General features: G+C 35.6%; 1 protein-coding gene across 1 annotated transcript in view; it reads left to right on the top strand.

Annotated features, from left to right (window-relative positions):
- The first annotated feature begins 7,362 nt into the window (after nt 1–7,362).
- prkcdb (protein kinase C, delta b) overlaps nt 7,363–24,237 on the top strand; it is a 21,450-nt gene continuing 4,575 nt past the window's right edge. Inside the window, exons 1-11 of the mRNA XM_039673695.2 lie at nt 7,363–7,501; nt 16,529–16,655; nt 16,817–17,083; nt 18,999–19,164; nt 20,748–20,779; nt 21,037–21,122; nt 22,497–22,626; nt 22,711–22,811; nt 23,041–23,131; nt 23,636–23,760; nt 23,832–24,005. Of these exons, the coding sequence (XP_039529629.2) occupies nt 16,547–16,655; nt 16,817–17,083; nt 18,999–19,164; nt 20,748–20,779; nt 21,037–21,122; nt 22,497–22,626; nt 22,711–22,811; nt 23,041–23,131; nt 23,636–23,760; nt 23,832–24,005 (1,281 nt within the window). The 5' untranslated portion in view covers nt 7,363–7,501; nt 16,529–16,546. The remainder of the gene's footprint in view (nt 7,502–16,528; nt 16,656–16,816; nt 17,084–18,998; nt 19,165–20,747; nt 20,780–21,036; nt 21,123–22,496; nt 22,627–22,710; nt 22,812–23,040; nt 23,132–23,635; nt 23,761–23,831; nt 24,006–24,237) is intronic.

Raw genomic sequence — 24,237 nt, 5'->3', positions numbered from 1 at the left:
TATTGGCCCAAGTTGAGGAAACAGTCGTCGGTGAAATGTTTGGACCATACTAAATTTTGGGAAGTTAAATTGGCACATTTCCAGAGAAAATTAAATTAGACCATTGTTTAGAGACTCGGATGAAGGAACTAAAAATACTTTTGTGTTCATTTGTACATCCGAACACTGATCAACTGCCATGCTTCGCTCGTTTGCAAAATCTCTCGAGGAAAAACTCAAATAGCGCTCGCGCGTTCGTACCTAGTAACCACCCAGAACACCCTAGCAACCACCTAGCAACCACCCAGAACACCCTAGCAACCGGGTGGTGAGATTTGCCACTGCAAGCACCACTTCACATTTTCTTTTGGAAATGTACATTCTAGTTCATTTTCTCATGGGCGAGCCAAATGGGTGGGCAAAGCAAAGAAAGGGGAGGTTACCTTTCCTCAAAATCAGCTTATCTGAGCTTTAATTTTCTCAAAGGCAGAGAAAGATAACCAAAGCTCAGTTAACACCGATTGAAATTTCTAGCCACCGGGTAACCGTATACAGGCAAGGGGAACTCATATTCACTGTTAAAATTTAAAATATATTTGATATCATTTTTGTTTCGGTTATTTATATTTGTTTGGACATGCTCATATGTTGGTGTTTTTATAATTTTTTTAATATATGCTATAAAAAATATTATATGGTATAGGATAGTTATTTTAAGCTTTTTAAATTGGAAAAAAGCTGTGATGCTGCGGCATCCTAGCCAGTTGTCAGGCACCCACTTTGGAAACTACTGCTATAGACGACCATCCCTCTTTCCTTAATGCATTTAAAAAATAATAATAATAAAATTAAACAAAGACCCTGCATTTATTTATACAATATCTATGTATTCATTTGAAAGACTTTCCAGCTATTCACATACAGCCTCTAGGGGGCGACACATATTTAAACAACGAACAACCAGTCAAGCTTTTAGTCTGTGATGTGGTACTAAATATAAGGTTAGATTTCGATATAATTTTAGTTTCTCCTCGTTATACTGTTATTATGATCTTTGATTAATAATAAAGATTATTTCATTACAATATCAAACCTAGCAACAGACACCTTAACTGTGATGATGATGGTTGTTCAAGTCAAATGTGTAACCCTTTCATCATTATCTCAGTAATCTTCCTAAATGTGTGGGCTCTATTATCAAACTGCAGCCTAGTAATGCGATATAACTAGATTAAGATAATCAGCTTGAATAAAGTGGTCTGTGGCCCTTTGGCCAAATAAGAGAGGTTGATTAGCAGAACGCATAAATAATTGATACTACAGAAAAAAGAAGCAGCACAAAACATTTCGCCCTATTTCTTTTCATCCTTTGAAATATTAATGACACACTGCTATTGTAGGCCCCTCTGTTATTTTGACACTGATCTGTTTGACACTGATCAGTTTTCTAAACTTAAATAGACTATAAAGCTGCAGGAGAAAAAGCACTGTACTGATGTCAGATCAGCAAACATTTCATTAATAGTCTCTGTTGTCGGGACTAAGTAGACTTCATTAGACTGAGCTTTACTAGGTCATCCAGAATACAAAGGATATAAAAGAAGAAAGCAAAGGACAGGAACGAAGACTGAAAAAGAGGATCCAGGGAATATCACAATAATGTGGTAATGAAGGTGGTGATATGGCAAGAAAGAGAAAAGGGATGTTAAAGGAAAGTGAGATAGAAATGGGACTGTTCTAGTTGCCACACTCCCTTGAGTTCCCCTGACCCACTAATGAAAGAGTAATTGATAAATTCGAAGCATTTAATTGCTTGAAATGCCATTTTTATTAGATCGGGGACTGCATTTTTATTAGCATGTCGGTTGTCGCAAAATACGTGTACAGGTTGATGAAAAATGAACTCATAACCAAGTTCAGACACGGAGACATTCAACATATAGAACAAACTGCCTTTATGTCTCCACTTCCTCTCTTCAAGTGTCTGTACTATGACCATCAAATCATTTCAGTAGAGTAGACAATGACTTCCTATCCCACATTTAATGGTTACTGAACAATTGACATCATAAAAAGAATAAATACCCTTCAATCTTTACAGACCCAGAGATCATAAAAAGGAATCACCAAGGAATCAAAAGGAATCACATGAATTAAGCACTTTAGTCCAATAATTTTTTTAAGAGACTTGATCGCTTTATATGATGGAGAGATTTAGTTTAGGCTTTGAGGGTGAGTAATTAATGACAGAAGTTTAATTTTGGGGGAACTATCCCTTTAAGAGTGCTTAATTGATTAGTTCACAAACCAAACAAGTGGCTGCCTGCATCTAAATATGCCTACTTCCCAAAAAAAACAGTACATGAAAACAGTGTCTGAATTGAGAGTATTCACAAATGGTATGTGAAAGGTTCCTAAATTACATACTTCAGGTGAGATTAGGTGAGGCATTGAGGTTGAGTCCAAAATCAAATAGCCTACTTCATACTAGCATGTGAAAAATAGTAGCTATGCCAATAGAGAGCATGTGACAGACAACATGGCGGATGTGGCACATCTGAATTTCATTCATATACAAATACATTCGTACAATACAATTTTTTTAAAGTTTCAAATCAAATGCGGTAGCCTACTATACAGTATGCGATTTTGGATGCAGCAAGGTTCTTCAGAACCTCATTGGTTCTTGCATATAAAACAGTTGATCTGTGTTCGAAATCACATAATATGTTAGGTACCGATTTTGAATAAGTATACTTCATGACCGCTAAAATGTTCTATAGTATGCATGTGTTTAGTATGAATGACATACATTTGCCATGTTGTCATGTTCATGTGACCTACCTACCAGCATTTACTGCCATTCACAAATCCTCTCCCGTGGCAGGATAGTAGGCGGATAGTAGGCTAAAGTGTCCATCATATGCAGTATGCACACTTCAAAATCTCGCTGGCAGCTGGTCATCCGGGAACTTTTTACCTACTCTTTTATGAGTACTGTGATATACTTATTTTTTTATCACATTCTTCGTTTTTCGCCCACTATAGGGAAGTATGTTTCCAGATGCAGCAAACGTTTTCCCCACATTAACTGACAAAGCAAAAATACACAAAAATAACTTGTGTCTAAAATGTAAGTTGCTCAATACTGGCATATTGTTTATTGAATCGTTCTTTCATAGAAATGAAGGTGTTCGTGTTGCATGTACAAGGCTGCAAGTAATCACGGTCATGCCATTTGAACCAACGGCTTATGTGAATATTTTTTATATTTTTAAAAAGATTTCTACATATCAGTTAATGAACCCTACTGATACAAATTTGATTTAAGCATGATCTAAAATGGTCATATAGTTCTACTATGGCAATTCTGAGAGGATCTAATATCTACAGTGCACATGAATCGAGAACAGTGAACCTCAAACTGAAACAAGTTACCCACACACAGGTGTCCATCTGTTCCTCAAGACCTAATGCACAATGGGCATGACAAACGTTAGATCCATTAGGCCCGGTGAAGCATGACCTCATGTTCAGCAATACCCAGCTTTTGTGTTTTCATGAATGAGTTTCACTTTCATTACTGGCTCCAACTTCAGAACTTCAGAGTTTGGAGTGCTCTGTTCATTTGTGCATTTGCCTGTTCGAAATACATTTGAATAGTAAATGAGTGTCTTTTGTTTCCAAACAGTCAGAGTTTCTGTTAATACTGCTCTCCCAAACTAAGATCATGTATTCCAGGATATTAGCAGGATATTTATTTCCTGGTTTTACGTCACCCTCGCACATGGCCAGATGAATATGTGCTATTTATCTCTTAGGTGGGAGGGCAGATTTCCAGAGCGCTATCGCTGAATTCATGAGGCCACTGCCATTATCAAGCTTTCTTTTGGAGAACACATTCCTGTCTACTCTTTAAACAGAGAACAACATTTAACAACAGGGTACAACACAGGGTACAAACCAGTTGGTAAAAACAAAATGCTGCCTTCATTTTTTGAGTACAATCAACTTAGATTTTTAAGTCATTTCAACTTAAATTAGATTAAAGTGACTTAGAAATTGTTGAATCTTGTATAACTTATGAAAAAAGTTGAAAATTGCTCAACTGATTTTGATGAGTTAAAGCAATGTAAAAACATATGCTTTCATAACTTATTGATATATTTTACTTATTTGTATATTTTATAATAATAATATAATCCACTTATTGAAATGTAGTGGTTGGAATGTCTCAAATTACATTCTGTCTTTGTATGATTCTTTGTTTTAGTCATGTTTATGTTCTGTACTTAATCAATGTCTTTTCCTTTGGTGCCAATTGTACTGTATGTAACAGAAAGATAGCAAAAGGGACAGAAAGTAAAAGAGACAGAGTGAGGAATAGATAGAGTCAATAACCAGACATGTTATTTTGGGGGGGTTTCCTCTTTCCTCCCTAGCCTACTGGGTTCCTGTCATTACTCAGACTGTTTGCCCTGGCACTGCAGGGAAACTGACACTGAGTCCACCCTCTGTCAGTCGTTCCACTGCCCAGCCTCACTAACACACTAACACAGTGAGAGTGTCTCCACCAAGAGCTTATTAAGCAGGACAGTCGATCAGAGAAGCCATAACTATTAGAGCCCTTTCTTGTTCCTGATACAACGGAGGCAGTAGAAACTACTGTAAAGACAGTGGTTTTTAAAACAGTAGGGTCGAGACTTGTTCCGCAGGGTCTTGGGCAGCAGAGAAAGATGCTATAATGTGAATGACAACTTGGTCAGGATGTGTGATATGCTTATCCTTGAAAAGTTTGATGTAAACAATTCAAATTAAAATAAGGCTACATCAAATCAGTTATTTTAGTTTTATTTATTTTTTTAAATTATTTCTGGTTTTAGTTTTTATGATAATTTTAGTTTACTTTTTAGTAATGTGATTTTGCCTAATTGGCTGTTTAGGTTTAATTTATTTTAGTTTTATTTATTTATTTATTTTCAGTCAATAATTTTAGTAATTTTAGCTTTAACACACTTCTTTCAGTTTGCTGCCAAGACAACATTTATCATTTTCTTTTAGTTTAAGTTTTTCAACTAATATTTATATTTTATTTTATTTCAGCTTTATTTCAATTAACATAAATGTTTATAGTTTTAGCTTTAGTTTTTAGTCAACAATAATAACCCTCCATTACTTGTTCACTTGGCATGAGAACATGTTTTTTTTTTTTTTTTTTTTTTTTTTATATTTTTTAAATGACTAAATTTGGACCTTTGTTTTAAGGACATAATTTGTTTACTTTTGTGCAATAAACAATTTTGGTATTTTGTTGGGTGATCACTTGATATGCAAAGCGAAAGCTTTGGTCCTCCTGAAGTAAAACTAGTTTAGAACCACTTCTGAGAGTAACAGATTGTAAGATGTGATCAAATGAATATGGAGATCAGGGATCAGAGAGTTTCTATCTTTCTGTTACATACAATTGGCATATACAAATGTAAAAAAGAGCATATATGCTCTTCAGTCAAGTCCGAAGGAAGACACGCAAGTTTGAGCAACAACGGCAACGGCACCTCAGACTGACAGAAACTTAAAAGTAAACGTGAATTTAGGCTACTAGTTTTGTTCAAATTGTCATGTTAATTACAGAATTAATTATCTACAACAATATTATCATTGATATTTGTTTGAGAGAGGGCATGATTAGTTTTGAAAAAGGACATGGGCTCGAGGACATAATTTTCAGTGAGGACGTAATTTAGCTAGACCTAGACCTATGGATTGCTAGAAAAATAACTAACATTCTCATTTAAAACTCATTACAGACTTGACTTAAAACACTCTAAAACAAAAGAAAGAAGAGGAAAGTTATCGCGAAAGAGAAGTGAGGCAACACTGGTAAATTATATTAGAATCTGTGAGAGGAAAGGAAAAATATGCAGTTTCTATAAAATAAAAGAGAAGTGAAACCATCTTTCATAAACCCACGCGATAAGTCTTCACTGTTCTTCAGAACTTTTTCTATAATAAATCTGTTGGATTGCAGTTTACATGGTTAGGCTAATTCGTTGTTCACAAATGTCAGATTAGGGTAGGCTAAACGGTCATTTGTTGGCAATTTTACTAAATATAGAAACACTGAAACTCCGAGCTTTATACACCACTGACAGACCAAGATTGAAGGGGTGGGGCAGTCTGTGAGTCAACATCATGTGATTGATGCTACTGTGTGCGTCTGTGTGTGTGTGTGTGTGTGTGTGTGTGTGTGTGTGTGTTTTGTCCATACTCATTCCTTGTGTACTGTGTAGGTGTGAGGGCGGGCCTGAATGAAGTCCCAAAGCTAAGGTTTTCATCGGGAGTCTCCTGCCTTTTAGGAAAGTAAAGCACCTGGTTAACTACCAACAATAGTAACTCACAACCCAGTCCAAAGGTGGTTAAATGAGAAACATGTTTTTTTTTTTTTTCAACAGAAAAAAAATGATATAGGCCTATATATATATAGACAAAGAAGACATTATGACAACTCAAAGCCTGAGACATTACACAACAGTCAGATATAGGACTACTATGAATTTACTTTGTGAAAAGAGACAGACACGCGCACACACACACGGACAGACAGATAAAGGCTACAGACAGACAGACAGACAGACACACACACACACACACACACACACACACACATATATATATATATATGCAAAAGCCTCTAAATGCCATTTGAAATTTTCTTCTTTAATGATGATTTTTATCAAACTTGTATATTTAAGTTCAGTAATTTCACTTAAATAACAATTAATAGGTAATTATCATTGCCATTTTAGTGAAATTACTAAACTTAAATATACAAGTTTGATAAAAATCATCATTAAAGAAGAAAATTTCAAATGGCATTTAGAGGCTTTTGCATCTGAACTCTTCATATATATATATATGCGCATATATAATGAATAGATAGATAGATAGATAGATAGATAGATAGATAGATAGATAGATAGATAGATAGATAGATAGATAGATAGATAGATAGATAGATAGATAGATAGATAGATATATAGATAGATAGATAGATAGATAGATAGATAGATAGATAGATAGATAGACAGTAGCTACCCCTTAATGTGTGTGTGTGTGTGTGTGTGTGTGTCTTTTAATTTGTTACACTGTTTATGTAAGTTAAATATAATATTTTCTTCTATCATTGTGATTATTATTCAGTATTCAAGCTTTGGCAATGTTACAGTCATTTAGACACTCCCACCCAATCTCTCTCTCTCTCTCTCTCTCTCTCTCTCTCTCTCTCTCTCTCTCTCTCTCTCTCTCTCTCTCTCTCTCTCTCTCTCTCTCTCTCTCTCTCTCTCTCTCTCCCCCTCTCTCCCTCTCTACCTGCTCGACGTCACTCTTCCAGTATTGTCAACCCCAGACGGCACAGTGAGCGGGTAAATACTTCCTCAAACGCGTTGCTCATTCTGCTCTCAACTTACACAACTGCGGTGAGGATAAGAGACGAATTATTGAAACTTCTCAAACACTGAAGTTGGTAAGTTTTCTGCTAACAACTTTTCACTTTTTGCGCGTTTTGTAGGCGTTTGTAAATCCGCCTAGGGTATAAATGACAGACATGTAGCTATAACATGAAACGTCCACGTTGTCCACCAACGACCAATAGATTTCGTTGCATTTTCGACGTTTGTCTCTTGGTCGCCGCAAGCATCAAACGATTTCCAACAAATCAATTTATGATTTAATGGAAACAATTGTAAACACTTGGTAACGAGATAGCAAGGCTTTTTTGGACAGGAAGTCCTATAAATGTTTGATATCGTGTGTTCCTAAACACTCAAGCTCAGGAGAGGAAAAAAACTTGATAAATAGTTTTTTTTTATTCAACTTCACTTGGTTCTCCAGATACGCGGAAGCAGCAGCAGCCGCTGTAGCCTACTTTTCGACATTGTTTCATAAAATGCGCTGCCATACAGTTTTGTAAACACATAACCCGTAGAAAGACCATACTGACAACCCTTTCCCGTTCCTGCTCCTCCACACTGTAGCATGTCATTTTATTATGTAGGCTATTTTAGCCAGGAAACAGAAAGTGTTGGCTTAACGTTACTGTGCGGTCTTGTTTTTCAAGTTTTTTGAGAAGGAGAGAGAGATACAAACTAACTAGTACTAGTCGTGACGACAATGTTTATTATTCGCATGACACGATAAAAGTAACAGGATTCACTTTGACCAATGTTTCAGGAGCGTCTTAATCGTGGTTTCCATAGTTACCGCTTTGACTAGCGAGTTCTTCAGATGCTAATGATAAAATATTTGATCCTCCCACCTGGATCAGTCTCTATTAACAGTCAAAACATATAGCTTTAAGTTAACTGTGCCAATTTGTTAAAGCATCTGATCTATTTTTCGAAAGCATTAACTGCCACCGCAAAATGAGCAGACTATTATCTCAGTGACAATATTTACCAAACCATTCAGTATGACAACAGTTCCTGCACATTATCTCCATCCACCCTTGAAAAACAACAGAACATGGGGAATATCTGTAGGCCTCAATGTGTGAGACAGACAGATTCACTTGCTTTGTTTGTTTTTATTATGTACAAAAGAACTTGCGTATTTGCATGGCGTATACTCAGTATCCAGGCCATATTTGCAAGCTATTGGGTAGTTTCTTTCCTCTGCTGAACACAAAAGAAGATATTTGAAACAAAGATTGTTGGTAATCAATCAGTTGACAGCACAGCATCCATTGGCATCCATGGAATTTTTTTTCCTATGGATGCCAATCGGCGCCGTCAACTGTTTGATTACCAACATACTTTTTTGTGTTCAACAGAACAAAAGGAAAGTTCTGTTTTCAAAAGGAAGTTCATACCCATTGATTATATATAATTTAAATAAGGCTTATTGTGAACGCTGATTTTTATTTTTATTTTAATGCATCCACAAGAAACATTCGCAGACTTAATCATTTTTTATCTTTCATTTTAAAGCACACACACACACAAGCCACTGTATTGCACTTTTTTCTTTCTTTCCTCTTTTATAAACACTCATTGGGTGCTTTGTTCTTGACATTAACCAGGGTTTCCAGTAGTTTGTCTGTTGTGTTTTTCTTGTTTAAAGCTTGCTTGTGTGTCGTTACTGTACGTCCACAACCTGTACAGTGAACCAAATCAACACATCGTGCTCAGCCGGAAGGCACATGTTAGTAAAGGTCTTAATCAACAACATGCATCGCCTCTGAATTATTTATCAACCAAACTGCAGGAGAGAAGAAAGTAGTGATGATGGTGCACCGTCACCCCGTCTGCCAACATCTGTGTCGTCTCTGTTATACGCACGGCTCTTTTACAAGCAAACACCATTAGTAGTGTTCAAATCTGTCATCGGCTTTGTTTTGAGTTGTTTTTCGCTCATAGTGCCTCCGGGAAACACGATTGTATTGTAAAAAAAAGCTTTAGAGCCCAACACCCGAAAGTTCTATATGTTTTGCATCATTGCATGTCATATTCATTTTGTATTGTTGTATCGCTTTTGAACGCTCAGCAACAAAAGGTGGCATGCTTTTATGCTAGCGAGCAAGCGCACAGGCTGTTCTCTGTTGGTCTTGGATTAATGAAGCTTTTGTGAAGTGTGCGTAAGGCAGAAATGGACACCACTCTTATTGCACAGGCTGACAGAGGCAAGCTCAGCTTCACCTTTAGGTCGACATGCCAATATACACAACACAAGTGTGTGTCTGTGCCCAAATTTCTTGTCCAAAACCGCGCAGTTCAGCAGATTTGAGCCCTAATATCGCACACACACATTTGATAGCACGCCTGCAGTCACAAAGTAAGCCCTGTTTCAGAGAGGAATTGGCTTTTCCACACTAACCTTGACTAACTATTGTGTGTGTGTGTGTGTGTGTTTGTTATAGGCGAGGGAAAGATAGAGGCATAGGGTCTCTTGTTTCTTAGCCTAAGGGAAGAGAGGGGTGAGAAATCAATGCTACACTAAAACGAATGTCACATGGCTCTCTGCACTCATCTGACCTTGAAGTCACTGATCTCTCGCTCTCCATGTTTCTCTCCCTCACTAACTCGCTCTGCACACAAACGCTTCCTTGATTCATGTTATTTTAACCCAATAACCCTGTGACATACAGTACGTTTAAAAAAGAAATGGTTATGCTTGGTGTTATGTAACACTCACAATGACTTTTTTGTTCTTGCATCCATCGATCGGTAACTGATTAAACTCACCTGCAGACCATTTATATGGAATTGCAAAAATGGGGAATGCACATTTGTATTTTTTTTAAAAATTTTAACATGACAAATATGTTCTTGTTTGTGTACCAAATTTTGATTTTAAATTCAACATGAAATGAAAATGAACACTATTTACTATTTAATGGACATTACTTGTCTTATCGTGGACGATTCATTGGTGCATGTTGGTCTATTCAAATAAAACATTTTAAATATATTTTAAAAAATATAAACTTTTCATAACTATTTACAACATTGATAAAACGAAATGTTTCTTAATCATCAAATCGACATTGAATTATTTCTAAAGGTTTACTGAAGACTGAGTAATGATGCTGAAAATTCAGCTTTGCCATCACAGGAATAAATTGTATTTTAAAGTATACTGAAAAATATATATATTTTTAAACTAAATAATGTTTCACAATATTACACTGTAAAAAATATTTTCATAATTTTTTTTTTTATTTTCACAACATTTTTTCTTTTGTCAAATCAACTTAAATAATTGATGTAGTTCAGATAACATAATATTTTGAGTTTCTGGTGATTAAATCAATCTCCATTGTATTGACTCAATTTTTCCATTTCAATGAACTTAATTTTGGCAACCAGGTTACTAAATTTTTTAAGTTAATACAGTGAACTGTTTTACTATATTTTTGATTAAATTAATGCAGCCTTGGTAAGCATTTCTTTAATATATATATATATATATATATATATATATATATATATATATGTATATATATATATATATATATATATATATATATATATATATATATATATATAGCTATAGGCCTATTAAAAAAATCTTACTTTTGTCTGTCACATTAAAATGGGGAAAAATTAGGACAATTTACTTTCTCAATGTATGTTTCTGATCTTAAAAGAAAAATATATTAAATATAACAAAATATAATTACCATAACCTGGCTCTCAAAATATAAAACAACTTTTCTTTTCGGCTGACATCTCCAAGCAGTTTTATTTTTCAATATTTTTATTCCCTCCAATGTAGTGACCATTTTTTTTATAATCCAAATAATACAGTTTATAATTATCAGTTTAAAATAATTCATAATTCAGTACATCCAGTTTAACATTCGTGGGTGGGCAATACTGCGGACCAGAAGTAAAATGGATTGCAAACGTATTTTTATTAACTTCAAAGAGAGGATTTCGCATTTCTTAACTGTATTATGAGGACTGCAATGCACAGAGGGGGTATTTTGGAGCCTGGCGGATTATATTTGCTGTAGGGCTGCTTTAGCAAAGTACAAACAGCAGCATGATGCCTTGAACTCTGACAATGAACTGTAATTCCATGCATACAAATATATTCACATGTGTGATTTTAGAAATATGCAACTGCACCATCTGGACTAACAGGTTTCCTAGTGTTCTCCGAAACATGGGTGTCCCCTTACAAACTTCCGGGTTCTCTACACCACTTTTACATAACAATCCATGACTTTGCCAACAATCAAATTAATTCCCAAGTCTCTAAATATTTTCTTTTTTGAGAAGCTGTTTCACATATACATTGCAATAGGGAATAAAACCAATTTTTAAGTATCTATTTAAAAGTTTCAAGCTGTTTTCCATTTGATCTATATTATAGTGAAATCATCTGAAATATGTGCTTGCTTCCATCCCCATATTGAGCGAGAACAATTTGAGAGTTAAAAAAAGAAAAGGTGAGTAGAGCAGCTTCCTCACGCAAGATAGAGAACAGAGCGAGACTCTTATACAGGGCCGGCACTACTGTAATTTTGTCCAATTACTTCTACACAAACACCCGCACACAGAGTGAGATCCCCACAACAGACACAGCCTGTGTGAGCTGAGACTAATACCACACAAAAATAAAAACAGAATGTGTCCAATAGATAAAACTTGGGGAAAGTCAAACGCAATAGAGGGTGAATATTTAGATAATTAATGTATTCAATCTATATGGAGATGTGAGATCCGTGAAAGTGCTTCCAGCATCCCACAATAAAGCCAAATATGTTTACCTTATATCACTCTTAGAAAAGGTACAAGTCTACAATGTTTGTGTGAGAGAGAATTAAAAAATTGGCTATATGGTGGGCGTAGTGGGCAGAATAATAGAAGAGCTAAGGATTTCATATACAACTTTGCATTAACATTTCCTGAACACTCCAGTGTTAGGCCAGTGTTGGCTGCTCAAACGAATAGTATGTTTGTTTTGCTGTAAATATGTCGGCTTGAGAAGATATGTAGTAAGTTAAAGCTTTCACTTTTAGCTTTCTCACATTTGTTAGGTGTCATCTCCACAGAAGTTTGTGTTTTTCAGTGTGAACACAATACTCACGCTAAGTTTACTACAAAAAATAGTACAGAAGTATGTGAAATGGGACACTTTTTGTTTACATTTTTGAGAGAAATCAGCTAAACTTAACTTATGCCTAAAGTTTTTTTTGCACGTTAAACTGGGATTGACGAAAGTATTTAACATGGGGAAAAATAGCTGTGTTTACATTCAAAATGCGCAAAATTGGAAATATTGCATAAAACATTTGAACCGTTTCCATCTTGTGTTCTAGAGAACAAAATTGCCACTTCCCGGGAAATTGCAGTGAAATATCTGTAATAAAAATGCATGGATTTTTTTTTTCTACATCATAAATGACTTGGATCTCAGAGCGCACAGACGAAACTCAATAAACGCTGGCACGTTTTCTTGTGTTCAGATTCCTGCTGTTTGGGAATGCAATCATGTGAGATGCTTCTGGGTGGGTATTAAACCTAATTAAATTTTGATATCAGACTTTGGCTTAGGCATTTGGCTCAAACCAACATTTGAGATGCTGTGCGATGCGATTGGTCTGCAGGTTAGTCCAGTTATCCAATCACAGTTATCCAAAATGAGTTTTTTATTGTTGGAGGTGGATTAAAACGGCTTCTTCACATCTACTTCATATACAGACAGTATAGATATTGTGGCCATGACTTTACTGACTAAGTGTATCATTAGCTGCTTTGGCCTTCATTTTTGGCCTTCCTGTTCCTTCATCGCACACATTTGTTCAATCTGAGCACATTACTCCATTTGTGTAAAATAGAAGCTGGTGGTTTACCAGTTTTAACATCATATGAGTTAAAAGTAGTGCCATGCACACATTAAGACACATACACATAGTACCAGAGTGTGTTAATTAAGCACCAACACCGATCTGGGTGTGATGGAGGTGACCTCTCTTGACAGATTAATAGACCGCTAAGGGAACAAGGCTACTGAAAAGATACACACACAATGTCTGCTGCGACTAGCACACTTTTCACATTAATATTGATGACGTAAAACCTTGTCATAATGACATGTTCACGGTACTCTCACATCATGATTTGTAGACTAGATTGAGTGGTTAATAGAGTAAGGCTGTCAGTCAAGTATATAAATGGTGTAAGAGTCTGGATTTTTAGCAAGCACATTAAACTTCCAGTATGCCACTCAATGCTTTCTTTCTTCCATCCCCCCTTTCTACATTTTCCTCATTTTCTCTCCATCCCCTCCCTTGCTGGATGGGCTCATTTTTTCCACTCTCTCCAGGGAAACATTTTTTTTTTTTTTTTTGCAGTCATATGCCTTTGAGTGTAAGAGGTTTATGTTTGACAGATTAAGTGTTTTATTAGTTGATATTAATGCATTTTTGTCATAATATGCGTTTGAGTGTGTGTGGTCCCAGATTATTTTTTGATCTTTCTCACTCTCTCTATTATAGATGACACTGTACATGTTTGAGTATATAACACATCACCAGGAAAAATAATGGCGATAAATATTGCCAGGTTTTTCCCTTCTATACTTGAGAGTTTTGTGTGGGAGTTTTTACAGCTGTTTACAATGAACTCAACTGAGCATTTTATGATGATGATGATATGGTTAATGTATTGTATCATTTGTGGAGCAAGGCTCTGTCACAACCTTCAGCAATTATCTAAATCGGCTCTTTCTGTATCATTATTTAATACTGTGTGTGGCACAGATTAGTCCAGATAACAATTTTTTAGGCCATGCAATTTCTAAGCTATGGGACACCAAGTGTTTCAGAGCATTATATCATGATATAACACATCTATGAAACCTTGTGAAGTGTCTTCGCAATGAAACCTTCTGTATTAACTCGGGACGTATGTTTTATGTTTGGATTGATTACTTTAAGCTTAAATAAAAATAGAATCAACCGTATACACATATTGAGAAGCCTACATAAAATGTCATACGTCATTTTGTGGCGATACATACACAGACCCCTCCCTGCAGAATGTAAACAAGTTACTCATCTGAATGGTTTCACCACTTTTATGCGAGTGTGACATATCAGCAAATCAACCAGTCTCTCAGTACTCCCATCATGGGTGGTATTACAAATGGGGCCACTTCACCTGCTCAACATTTAGTCTCTTAGCGATTATGAGTCAGAGCGACCCAGACACACAAAGTTGCTCTATCAGTGTTTTAAGCGGAAGTGTGTGTACTTAAAGCTGCACTCCATAGCTATTTGTTGGGTTAGAAATTATTCAAAATACATGTTTGAGAAAATACACAACCAGCCAGTGTTCAAAACTCTCTGCTTGCTGTAGCTTGATTCAAAGCGGTAAGCTTGTAATAATGTTTTTAATTCCAGTGGTACTGGTGGGTTTCCACGGGAGATTCGAGCATGTCTTTGCGTCATTACGTCACATCTGTACACATAAAGAAGAGTCTCGGCTAGTTGGCTATATTGCGTGTGAAGATGTTGGAGATGTAGATTTATAGGCTTTTCTCACAGCACTTGATATAATTAAACTTATCAATTTGATGGCGGATCCAGAAAGGTTCAACTGACAATCATCAGTGACAACAGATTCACCCACTGTAAAATGCAAAAGACTTCGTTCGGACTTCGGAGTGGCTACAGAAAAAAGAGACTGCAACCAGACCTATGCGAAAACAAGGATAATGTCGGAAGGGCATTACATGTACAGTAGTCACGCAATGCTGACGTTGTTGACTTTAACAATTTGAGAACAAAGTATAATTTGCACGGTTTTGCGTGATATGATGCTGCAATGTCAGAACCAGAGCAAAAATGCCAGTATCCACACCGGCGTGGTGACTGACAGCCTTACACTTTCCTCAAACATTGTGTTCATCCACACCGTGCCGCGTCGAGGATGACGTTGAAGTACAACTCGCATAATGTTGATAATTCCGCGAATTACTGCAATTGCAGAATTCAAGCAGAGATGGCGACAAAGAGGTTTTCTGCCGGACTGCAGCTTTAATAATATGCAATAACAGACCAGAAAGTCATTTGTAGGTTGATTTTCATGAAAACTGTAAAAACTGTGTCTCTGTGACTGTGGTGCAAAACATGAATCTGTTTGTTTGATCATTTCCCGACAACAGCAACACTGTTTCAACCAATGGCATGATTTTGGGGTGGAGCTATCTGTTTTTCTGACCAATGACAAATGAGTGGAATGTTCAGGAATTTTTTTCCAAAGTCTATTTTGATTGTTACAGCTGCAGAAATTACATAAATCTATTTAAATAAGTACAAGATTAATGCGTTATTGTGACATATAACTATATACAAAACAGAACTTCTGTCATTTTTATGTTTCATTCACTTTATTTTCCATTGTGTTTGTGTGTGTGCAGCGTATATTTAAGCCCTTAATCTCCATGATTATTTTGTGAAACCAAGTAAAGGGCCAATTGTGTCCCAGAATCCTGGCAAAGCTCTGTGAAGCCATTGTGTGAACAGTAATACCAGCAGGAATCTGGTCCTACCTGAGGGGCTGGGATTGGAAAATTATGTAATTTTGCGGCTATGACAAATACAGTAACTAATTATTTAGTTTCTACTCTTCCATTGTGCTTATTAGGAAAACAAAACTAGCTAGCTGGTCATCCCCAGTGAGTTTTATGCAAGAACTGTCGGAAAAGAGTAGATTTCACACAATTTTGCAATAGGAAGTTGAGGCAACAAGGCTGAAACTTTAGTACATTTTGAGGCATTTATGAACAGTGCTTGTTAAATATGTCAAGGAATATATTATATATACTACAATTTTTCTTTTATCTACATTACACACATCCTATTTTGCTCATCTTCTAATTAATACTGCCTTATATCATTGCCTAAAAGGGTTTCTTGTCAGAGCAAGTAATGCATCTGCTATTTGTGAGGGGGGAAAACATGAGAACTGCATGCCAGTTTGGTAGGTTGAGGTTTCATACGCCTTCTGATCTTTTTCAATTTTGTTTCTTTTGTATTTAGCCACAGTGATCTCTCACCATGGCTCCGTTCCTGCGGATTGCCTTCAATGAATTTAACCTGGGAGACCTTCCTCCTATGACAGAGCAACCGTTCTGTGCCATCAAAATGAAGGAATCGCTCAGCACAGGTCAGTGTGGCTTTCAAACGGAGCATAATGCTTTCTGCAAGGTAAAATTCACTTTAGGATTGTCTTCTCAAGATTTACAGAATGCAGTGCTGCCTTAAAATGTGGAATCTTAGATGGCATCATAATTTCATTGGCATTTCTTCCTCTCTTTGTCCACCCAGAGCGAGGGAAGACGCTGGTCCAGAGGAAGCCCACCATGTATCCTGCATGGAAATCCACATTTGACGCACACATCTACGAGGGCCGCGTCATACAGGTGGTCCTGATGAAAACAGCAGAGGAGATTCTGTCGGAGGCCACGGTCGGGGTCTCTGTCATTGCTGAGCGCTGCAAAAAAGGCAATGGTCGTGCGGAGTTCTGGGTGGACATGCAGCCTTCTGGGAAGGTGATGATGTCTGTCCAGTTCTTTTTCGAGGATACAGACCTAGGTGGGTGCTTGTAAACGTAAACATGTATACAGCGTTCAAAAGTTTAGGGATTTTTTAAAAAAAAAGTTTTTGAAAGAAACAATCAGCTCACAATGGCTGCATTTATTTGATCAATAAAAGTAAAAACAGTAATCTTGTGGAATATTATTACAATTTTAAACTGTTTTCAGTCTTAATTGTCACATGAGCCTTCAGAAATTCTAATTTGCTTATTTGATATAATTCTTATTATCAGTGCTGAAATTGTAGTGCCTACTTTTTTGAAACCGTTATACATTAAATTTTTGTAACATCATAAATGTATTTGCTCTCACTTTTGATCATCTGAATGGATCCTAATTGAATAAACATATTCATTTCTTTAAGAAAAATGTACTGACCCCAACTTTTGAACTAAAGAAAATCTCTTCCAAACCTTTTTTTTTTTTTTGTATTTATCTATTTTAATTTAAGATGTCTTGAATGAACCAAATTATCTTTTTCTGAATTAAGCTCTGTCATGATGTCCTGGCCTCCCTTCACTGGCTTCCAGTACGTTTTAGGATTGATTTAAAAATTTTAGTGTTTGCTTATAAATCCTTAAATGGTCTAGCCTCGACCCACCATTCTGACCTTATACAACATGTCCCATCAAGGTTGCTTAGGTCGACAGATTGCATGCTTTTGGCTGTCCCTAGAGTAAGGCTGCAGGGGTGATCGGGCATTAATTTGATGGCGGATCCAGAAAAGTTCAAACGACAATTACCAGTGACAACAGATTCACCCGCTGTAAAATGCAAAAGACTTCGTTCAAGCTTCAAAGTGGCTACAGAAAAAAATATACTGCAACCGGACCCATGCGAAAAACAAGGATAATGTCGGAAGGACGTTACATGTAGACACGCACGCTTTCTTACGTTGTTAACATTTGATTTTTAATGCCAGTATCCACACCGGCATGGTGACTGACAGCCTCACAGTCTCCACAAACATTGTGTTCCTCCGCGCTGTGCCCTGTCAAGTGTGTTGAAGTACAACTCACGTAAAGTTGATAATACCGCGAATGACTGCAATTGGAGATTTCAAACAGAGATGGCGACAAAGATGAAAAACGCCAGACTGCAGCTTTAAATTTAGTCTTTTTTTCCATTATGTCACCACCCTCAGATATCAGCTTAGTCATGTCAGCTGGTATCTGTCCTGTTTTTGCTTACTCATGCTGTCTTACTCATGTTCTTTTCATGCTGGTATATTTTTTAAATTCCACCTTATCTTGCTATCTTGATCTATCTATTTATTTATTCATTTAATTTTTTAGACGTTATAGCATATTTGCTTATTATTTCTCCAAATATACAACTGGTTGTTTCTGTACTGTAAAAAAAACATATTTTCAGACTCAGAGTGATATTTTCGAAAGACTTGTCTTTTTACTTGCCTTCAAAACAATAATTGTCATACACTCTGGCACTGTGCCAGAGGGCAAAACCATTTATCTCAACCCCGTGAGAGTTTTGTTTCTAACTCTCAGCAGAGAATGAGTTGATTGTAATCTATTAAAATGCTCATTATCATTATGTACCACATATTTAGTATCCAAAAGCCAGTGAAGTTAATGTTTAGGCATAAGTTATTAATAAATATCCCATTTAAGGGACGTTTTATTTTGCCGTGGAACATGAAAACACTATTCAGCACAGTGCCATTTACAATTGCCATTTACAAATGTGATCTTTTCTTTGCATTTCTTTTTTGTTCATAAAATGAGTTTAAAAGAAAAAATGACTTTTCATTAGACAGTTATAGATTATGACAATTTTCATTTTCTGTTAAAATATTATATAGCTATGTAATGTCATTTTAATATGCAAGTAAAGCTCATTTTAATTCAGAACAGAGAGAGTTGTCTATTTCAAAAGACTCTTCTGCTTCACAGAATCAAAGTCCTCAATGACCATGAAAGAGGATGATGGCCTCCTCACAATAAACCGAAGGAGAGGAGCCATGAAACAGGCCAAGGTTCACTTCATCAAAAACCATGAGTTCACAGCCACCTTCTTCAAACAGCCCACCTTCTGCTCGGTGTGCAGGGAGTTTGTGTGGTGAGTAAATAAATGAATTAAAGAAAAACAAATGGTGTTACAGATGCACTTTTATTACACCGGTAATCATCCCACATCTAACAGCTTGTACACAGTGACGGTAAAATATATTTTAAACTAGAGTTAACTAGGAAATGCATTTGTCGCCATTCATTGCCACCATTTTTTTCTAGGGTTTCTTTTTTTAGTGCATTGTTATGCGTTTGCTAGGGCATTTTTAAGTAGTTATAATATTAAATATGATATTCTAGATTTATCCCTAGATATGACTTATATCCCTCTACATATATTTTAATGTCCATCACCATGCAAAAATTTTAAATCTAATTGCTTGTAAATCTAAAAGCTTTCAATTAGTATAAAACGTTTGTCCATATTTAATACTTTTTTGTTTTATTAATTATTGTTGTTTTAGATATAAATGGTCTTTTCCTGTAATACCGAGTCATTCAACTTCTTTGCTGTTGACAAAAGATAAAAGAATATTTGCAAGATTTGTTTCCTATATTCACCTCAGCTAGCGTTATTTTTGTTTTCATTCTTATAAAATATATATAATAAACGATTCCGTCTCAATGGCGCGTCCTGATTGTGTCAGGTTGATCAACATATTTAGTTGATTCTGGAATAACATTTCTAAAATTTAGTGCTAAACGTATCCCTACCCCTGAACCTATCCCTTCTGAAAAGTCAGAGGGAAATGATAGGTGAGTAACACTGGTGAAGATGCTTGACATAAACTGTAAACTTGTCCCTCGAATCTTATTGGTTGATTGGAATGTTGTTCCAGGATAAACAAATATGTTGCACTTGGTAAAATCAGGTTCATTCACAAATCTGCCATGACTATACTAGTTCTGATTCTAAACAGCTGATAAAAAACAAACATGAATTGATTGCTAAAATATTAGAGAAAACTATTCTCAGTTTGGTGTATGGTAATCTCCATTTTACATATAATTTATTTAGCACTTTGAATACCCAGAAAAGTGATGTACTTCTCAGTCAAAGTGACGCAAAGTCCTCTAATTGGCGTACTATAACAGGTTAGTCCAGGGAGATGGGATCCAGCGAGATGAGTCACTTTGAATAAAAAAAAAAAGCATCATAAATAGCCAGTCACTGCATGACTAACATTAAACAATTAGAAATAATATTTCATCAGCATTAGAAATCTTTAAATTTTTTAAAATTGTATCTCATATAGGCACAAGAAAGTAATATCTGTAAGTAGCCAGAAGCGTCTGGCAGTAATAATCTTGGTGTGTGTGTTTGTAAGTTATAGTATTGGATAGCATCTGTGTTTGTTTGCGCAATCGCACTTGGACTTTCCTCTGATATTTCAGCCGCCTCAGCAGAGTCCCTTGGGCTGTCTCCTTCCTGTGCAGCATGAGACAGATTGCTTTAGTGCTTTGTTCACACTGTTTATAAATATATTTATGTTGGAGAGTTATTTATCCAAAGTCTCCCTAATAAGTGTTTCAAATGTATGCCATTTGTGTACTAACAGTCTATTATCACCTGCTGTGTAGAAATATCAATAATCCAACATTTTTCATTATTTTATATTTTTTGCATTATAGGGGTCTCAACAAGCAGGGCTACAAATGTAGGCGTAAGTATCTTCACAGCTTTCTTAATATATTGTAGACCCTGACCCTCGCATATGTTTCTTAGTAAGAACACACATTGTACATATTAGTAGATTTGTTCCTTGAACAGCAAATCAGTCATATAATATACGTTATTTCTGTGTGGCACATAAATCATGGAATTAACATAATGGGCTCTTATAAGATATTTTGTACTATTAGATTAATCAGAAGGTAATTTGAACACATTACACCTTTTTGCCCCCTTGCTCTTTTCTAGAATGCAATGCGGCCATTCACAAGAAGTGCATTGATAAGATCATTGGGAGATGCACAGGAACAGCAACCAACAGTCGAGATACAGTGGTAAGCATTAGAGTCCTCTTCAACAAGGAGAGGTCCATCACCATGAGAGGGTCTGAAGCAGTTCTGTAGGGGGTCTGCCAATTGTTCATTGAGCTAAAACCTTTTTTTAATAAAAAAAAAAAAAATGATAATAATTAAAGTATGAAAGCAATATTTACCTAAACAAAACTTACTATTGATGCAATATTATATATATATATATATACTGTATATATATACAGTATATTTGGTTAATATATATATATATATATATAACATTTCGGTTATTTTCGGTTTACAAGATTGGGATTAGTAAGATATATAGTTTCATATATATATATATATATATATATATATATATATTTCATAAAATATCATAGTTTCTATGTTAAATGACTCCGCATATATAGAATGTGTATAATGTCACTCTGTACATCAATAATGATTATTTTATCAGGGTTCATACAATGTGCTTGAAATACTTGAATTTGACTTTTTGACATTTAAGTCCTGTAAAAATCTTGAAAACAGCCATATTCATGAGAAAGTAGTTGCTCATATAAATATCCAATTATATGATACAGCTTTCATTCTTCAACTTAATCATATATTTATGAATAAAACATCAGTTTGAATAGGAAAGCGATAGTAATGGTTAAAGTTACCACAGTCTTTGCATGTGCTGCACTTTATTTGTACCATTTTGTTTTTATTAGTTTATATTTAATTATATATTTACCTTTTTAGAGTTTGAAATAATAAAGATATTGTTTTATTAGTGAGATCTCTGATTGTAGTCCTTTAAAAGTAATTTCATTAATTGTATGAACCCTTTTTTATGATATTGTGATTTCATTTGTAAATAAATGTTATAATATATGATAATTTTTTGCCTTTGCACTATAAATAACACAAAAAAAAATGTACCTCTCTGATGCCTGCTTAACTGTTTGGGGTCTTATGTTCAAATTGTAACAAGGACTTGGAAAGGGAGAAAATAATTCACTTACAGTTCCAAAGGGCTGGTCTTTCAGTTTCCAATTCCAATAATGAACAGCAGGGATCAGAGTCTGTCAGTAATCAATAGAAGCTCATGACTCTATAAAAGCAGAGTTGCCATGTTGCAAATATATCTGTGTCCGGGTCACTAAAACTCATAAACAGCCCATTTTGCCTTCTTTCAGTCAATCGATCATTCTTGACTTAACATCTTGGCATGGAGACTAACAAAAGTTTTTTAGCGATACTTTTGTACGGAGTCTTTGATTACATTAGTCCCAGTGGGTAGTTCTGGGGTCCATGAGACTATGAAAGATCCATCATGAGGGATTTTAGACTTTGCATCTCTGCCCTCAAGCATTTCAATTCAGTCTGGTGCTGATGGTATGTCTGCAGTTTCAGAAGGAGCGCTTTAAGATTGACATGCCACATCGCTTCAAGACCCATAACTACATGAGCCCGACCTTCTGTGACCACTGTGGGAGTCTGCTGTGGGGAATGGTCAAACAAGGCCTCAAGTGCGAAGGTAAGGAAGATTTTGTTTTATTGGTGGTTGTCTTTTTTTTCTCCTTGTTTTTAGTATCTAATGTAACTAACTCTCTCTGTTCAGAATGTTGCATGAACATCCATCATAAATGCCAGACCAAGGTTGCCAATCTGTGCGGAATCAACCAGAAGCTCCTGGCTGAGGCTTTGACTCAAGTCAGCCTGGTAAGTGATTCAACTAGTTGCCCTGGCTCGTTTTCAGGGCATCTGCAATAACATTCGCATTTTATAAACCTTAAAGATAATATTTTGGGGTTGTGTGTGTTGAATTTTCATGTGTGGAATTATGTTTGACCTACTGAGTCATGTTCTCTGTATTATTAGTATGTAACAAAGTCCCAGAATAAATTAGACAAAATCTGACATGCTTACTATTTTAATTTATTGTGTTTAGAAATCTTCCACAAAGCGTCCAGATCCCACTCTGTCGGAAATTGGAATCTATCAAGCCATAGATAATAAAGACATGCCAGTGGACCCTAGTGGTGAGTTTCCATTACTGCATATTCCCTGCTGCATTTTCGTTCCCCTTTAGCTTTGGTACATTTTTATTAGATCAGCTTTGATTTTAATTAAATAGTCAGTGACTCCAAAACGTATTCAAACCATTGTCACATTTAAAAAAAATTCATACAATTAATTTAATTAGAAAATATCTAACTGTGACATCTGCACATTAAGTTTTTCTCAGCTCTAATGTCTTGTAAACTTAACTTGTAAACTTGTAGTGATCTTGTTGTGTTTTTGTCTTTAAAAAAATTATATTTTAGTTTGAGTTATTTTATTACAATAAGTAAATAAATAAATAAAATAAGAAATGTTGCTTTGGAATCTAGCTGAATTAAATAAGATTTGTTTTTTAATTTTTTACTTTTTTTCAGTTAACAATTATTTTATTTCAAACAACGGAAATGTTTTTTTTTAATGGTTTTTGTTTTAGTTTTGTTTAACTTTTTATAACCCTGTTTTGTGTTTATTAATGTGTGAAGCCTCTCAATATGGAAAACAATGGGATGAAACGACCCCTGGCCCTCCCAGCTCCACCATCCCATGCCGCGTCTCCATGAGCAACTTTGTGTTCCATAAGGTACTGGGAAAAGGCAGCTTCGGAAAGGTAAGAAACAAACAGTGAACAGATTTCTGCATTGAATTATTAGTCCTGTCTTTAAACAGTTCCCATGTTAGGTGATACTGGCTGAGCTCAAAGGAAAGGGGGAATATTTTGCCGTAAAGGCTCTGAAGAAAGATGTTGTGCTGATGGACGATGACGTGGAGTGTACGATGGTGGAAAAAAGAGTGTTGGCATTAGCCTGGGAAAACCCCTTTCTTACACACCTCTACTGTACCTTTCAGTCAAAGGTAAGTGTTCTTCCAAATAATAACACCATTCAAAAGTTCATCAAGGGTCAGTAAGAAATTACTTGTAATACTTTTATTCATCAAGGATGCATTCAATTAATCAAAAGTGACAGTAAAGATATGTATAATGATTTCTTTTTCAAATAAATGCTGTTTTGAAATTTCCAATGATCAAAGAATCCTGATTTTTTTCTACAAAAGAATTAAACAGTTTTCAAATTGATAATAAAAA

This window comes from Pimephales promelas, chromosome 21, assembly GCF_988280905.1.
Source record: "Pimephales promelas chromosome 21, fPimPro1.hap1.1, whole genome shotgun sequence".
Taxonomy (NCBI): Eukaryota; Metazoa; Chordata; class Actinopteri; order Cypriniformes; family Leuciscidae; genus Pimephales; species Pimephales promelas.
This window is presented reverse-complemented; position numbering and strand designations above follow the sequence as displayed.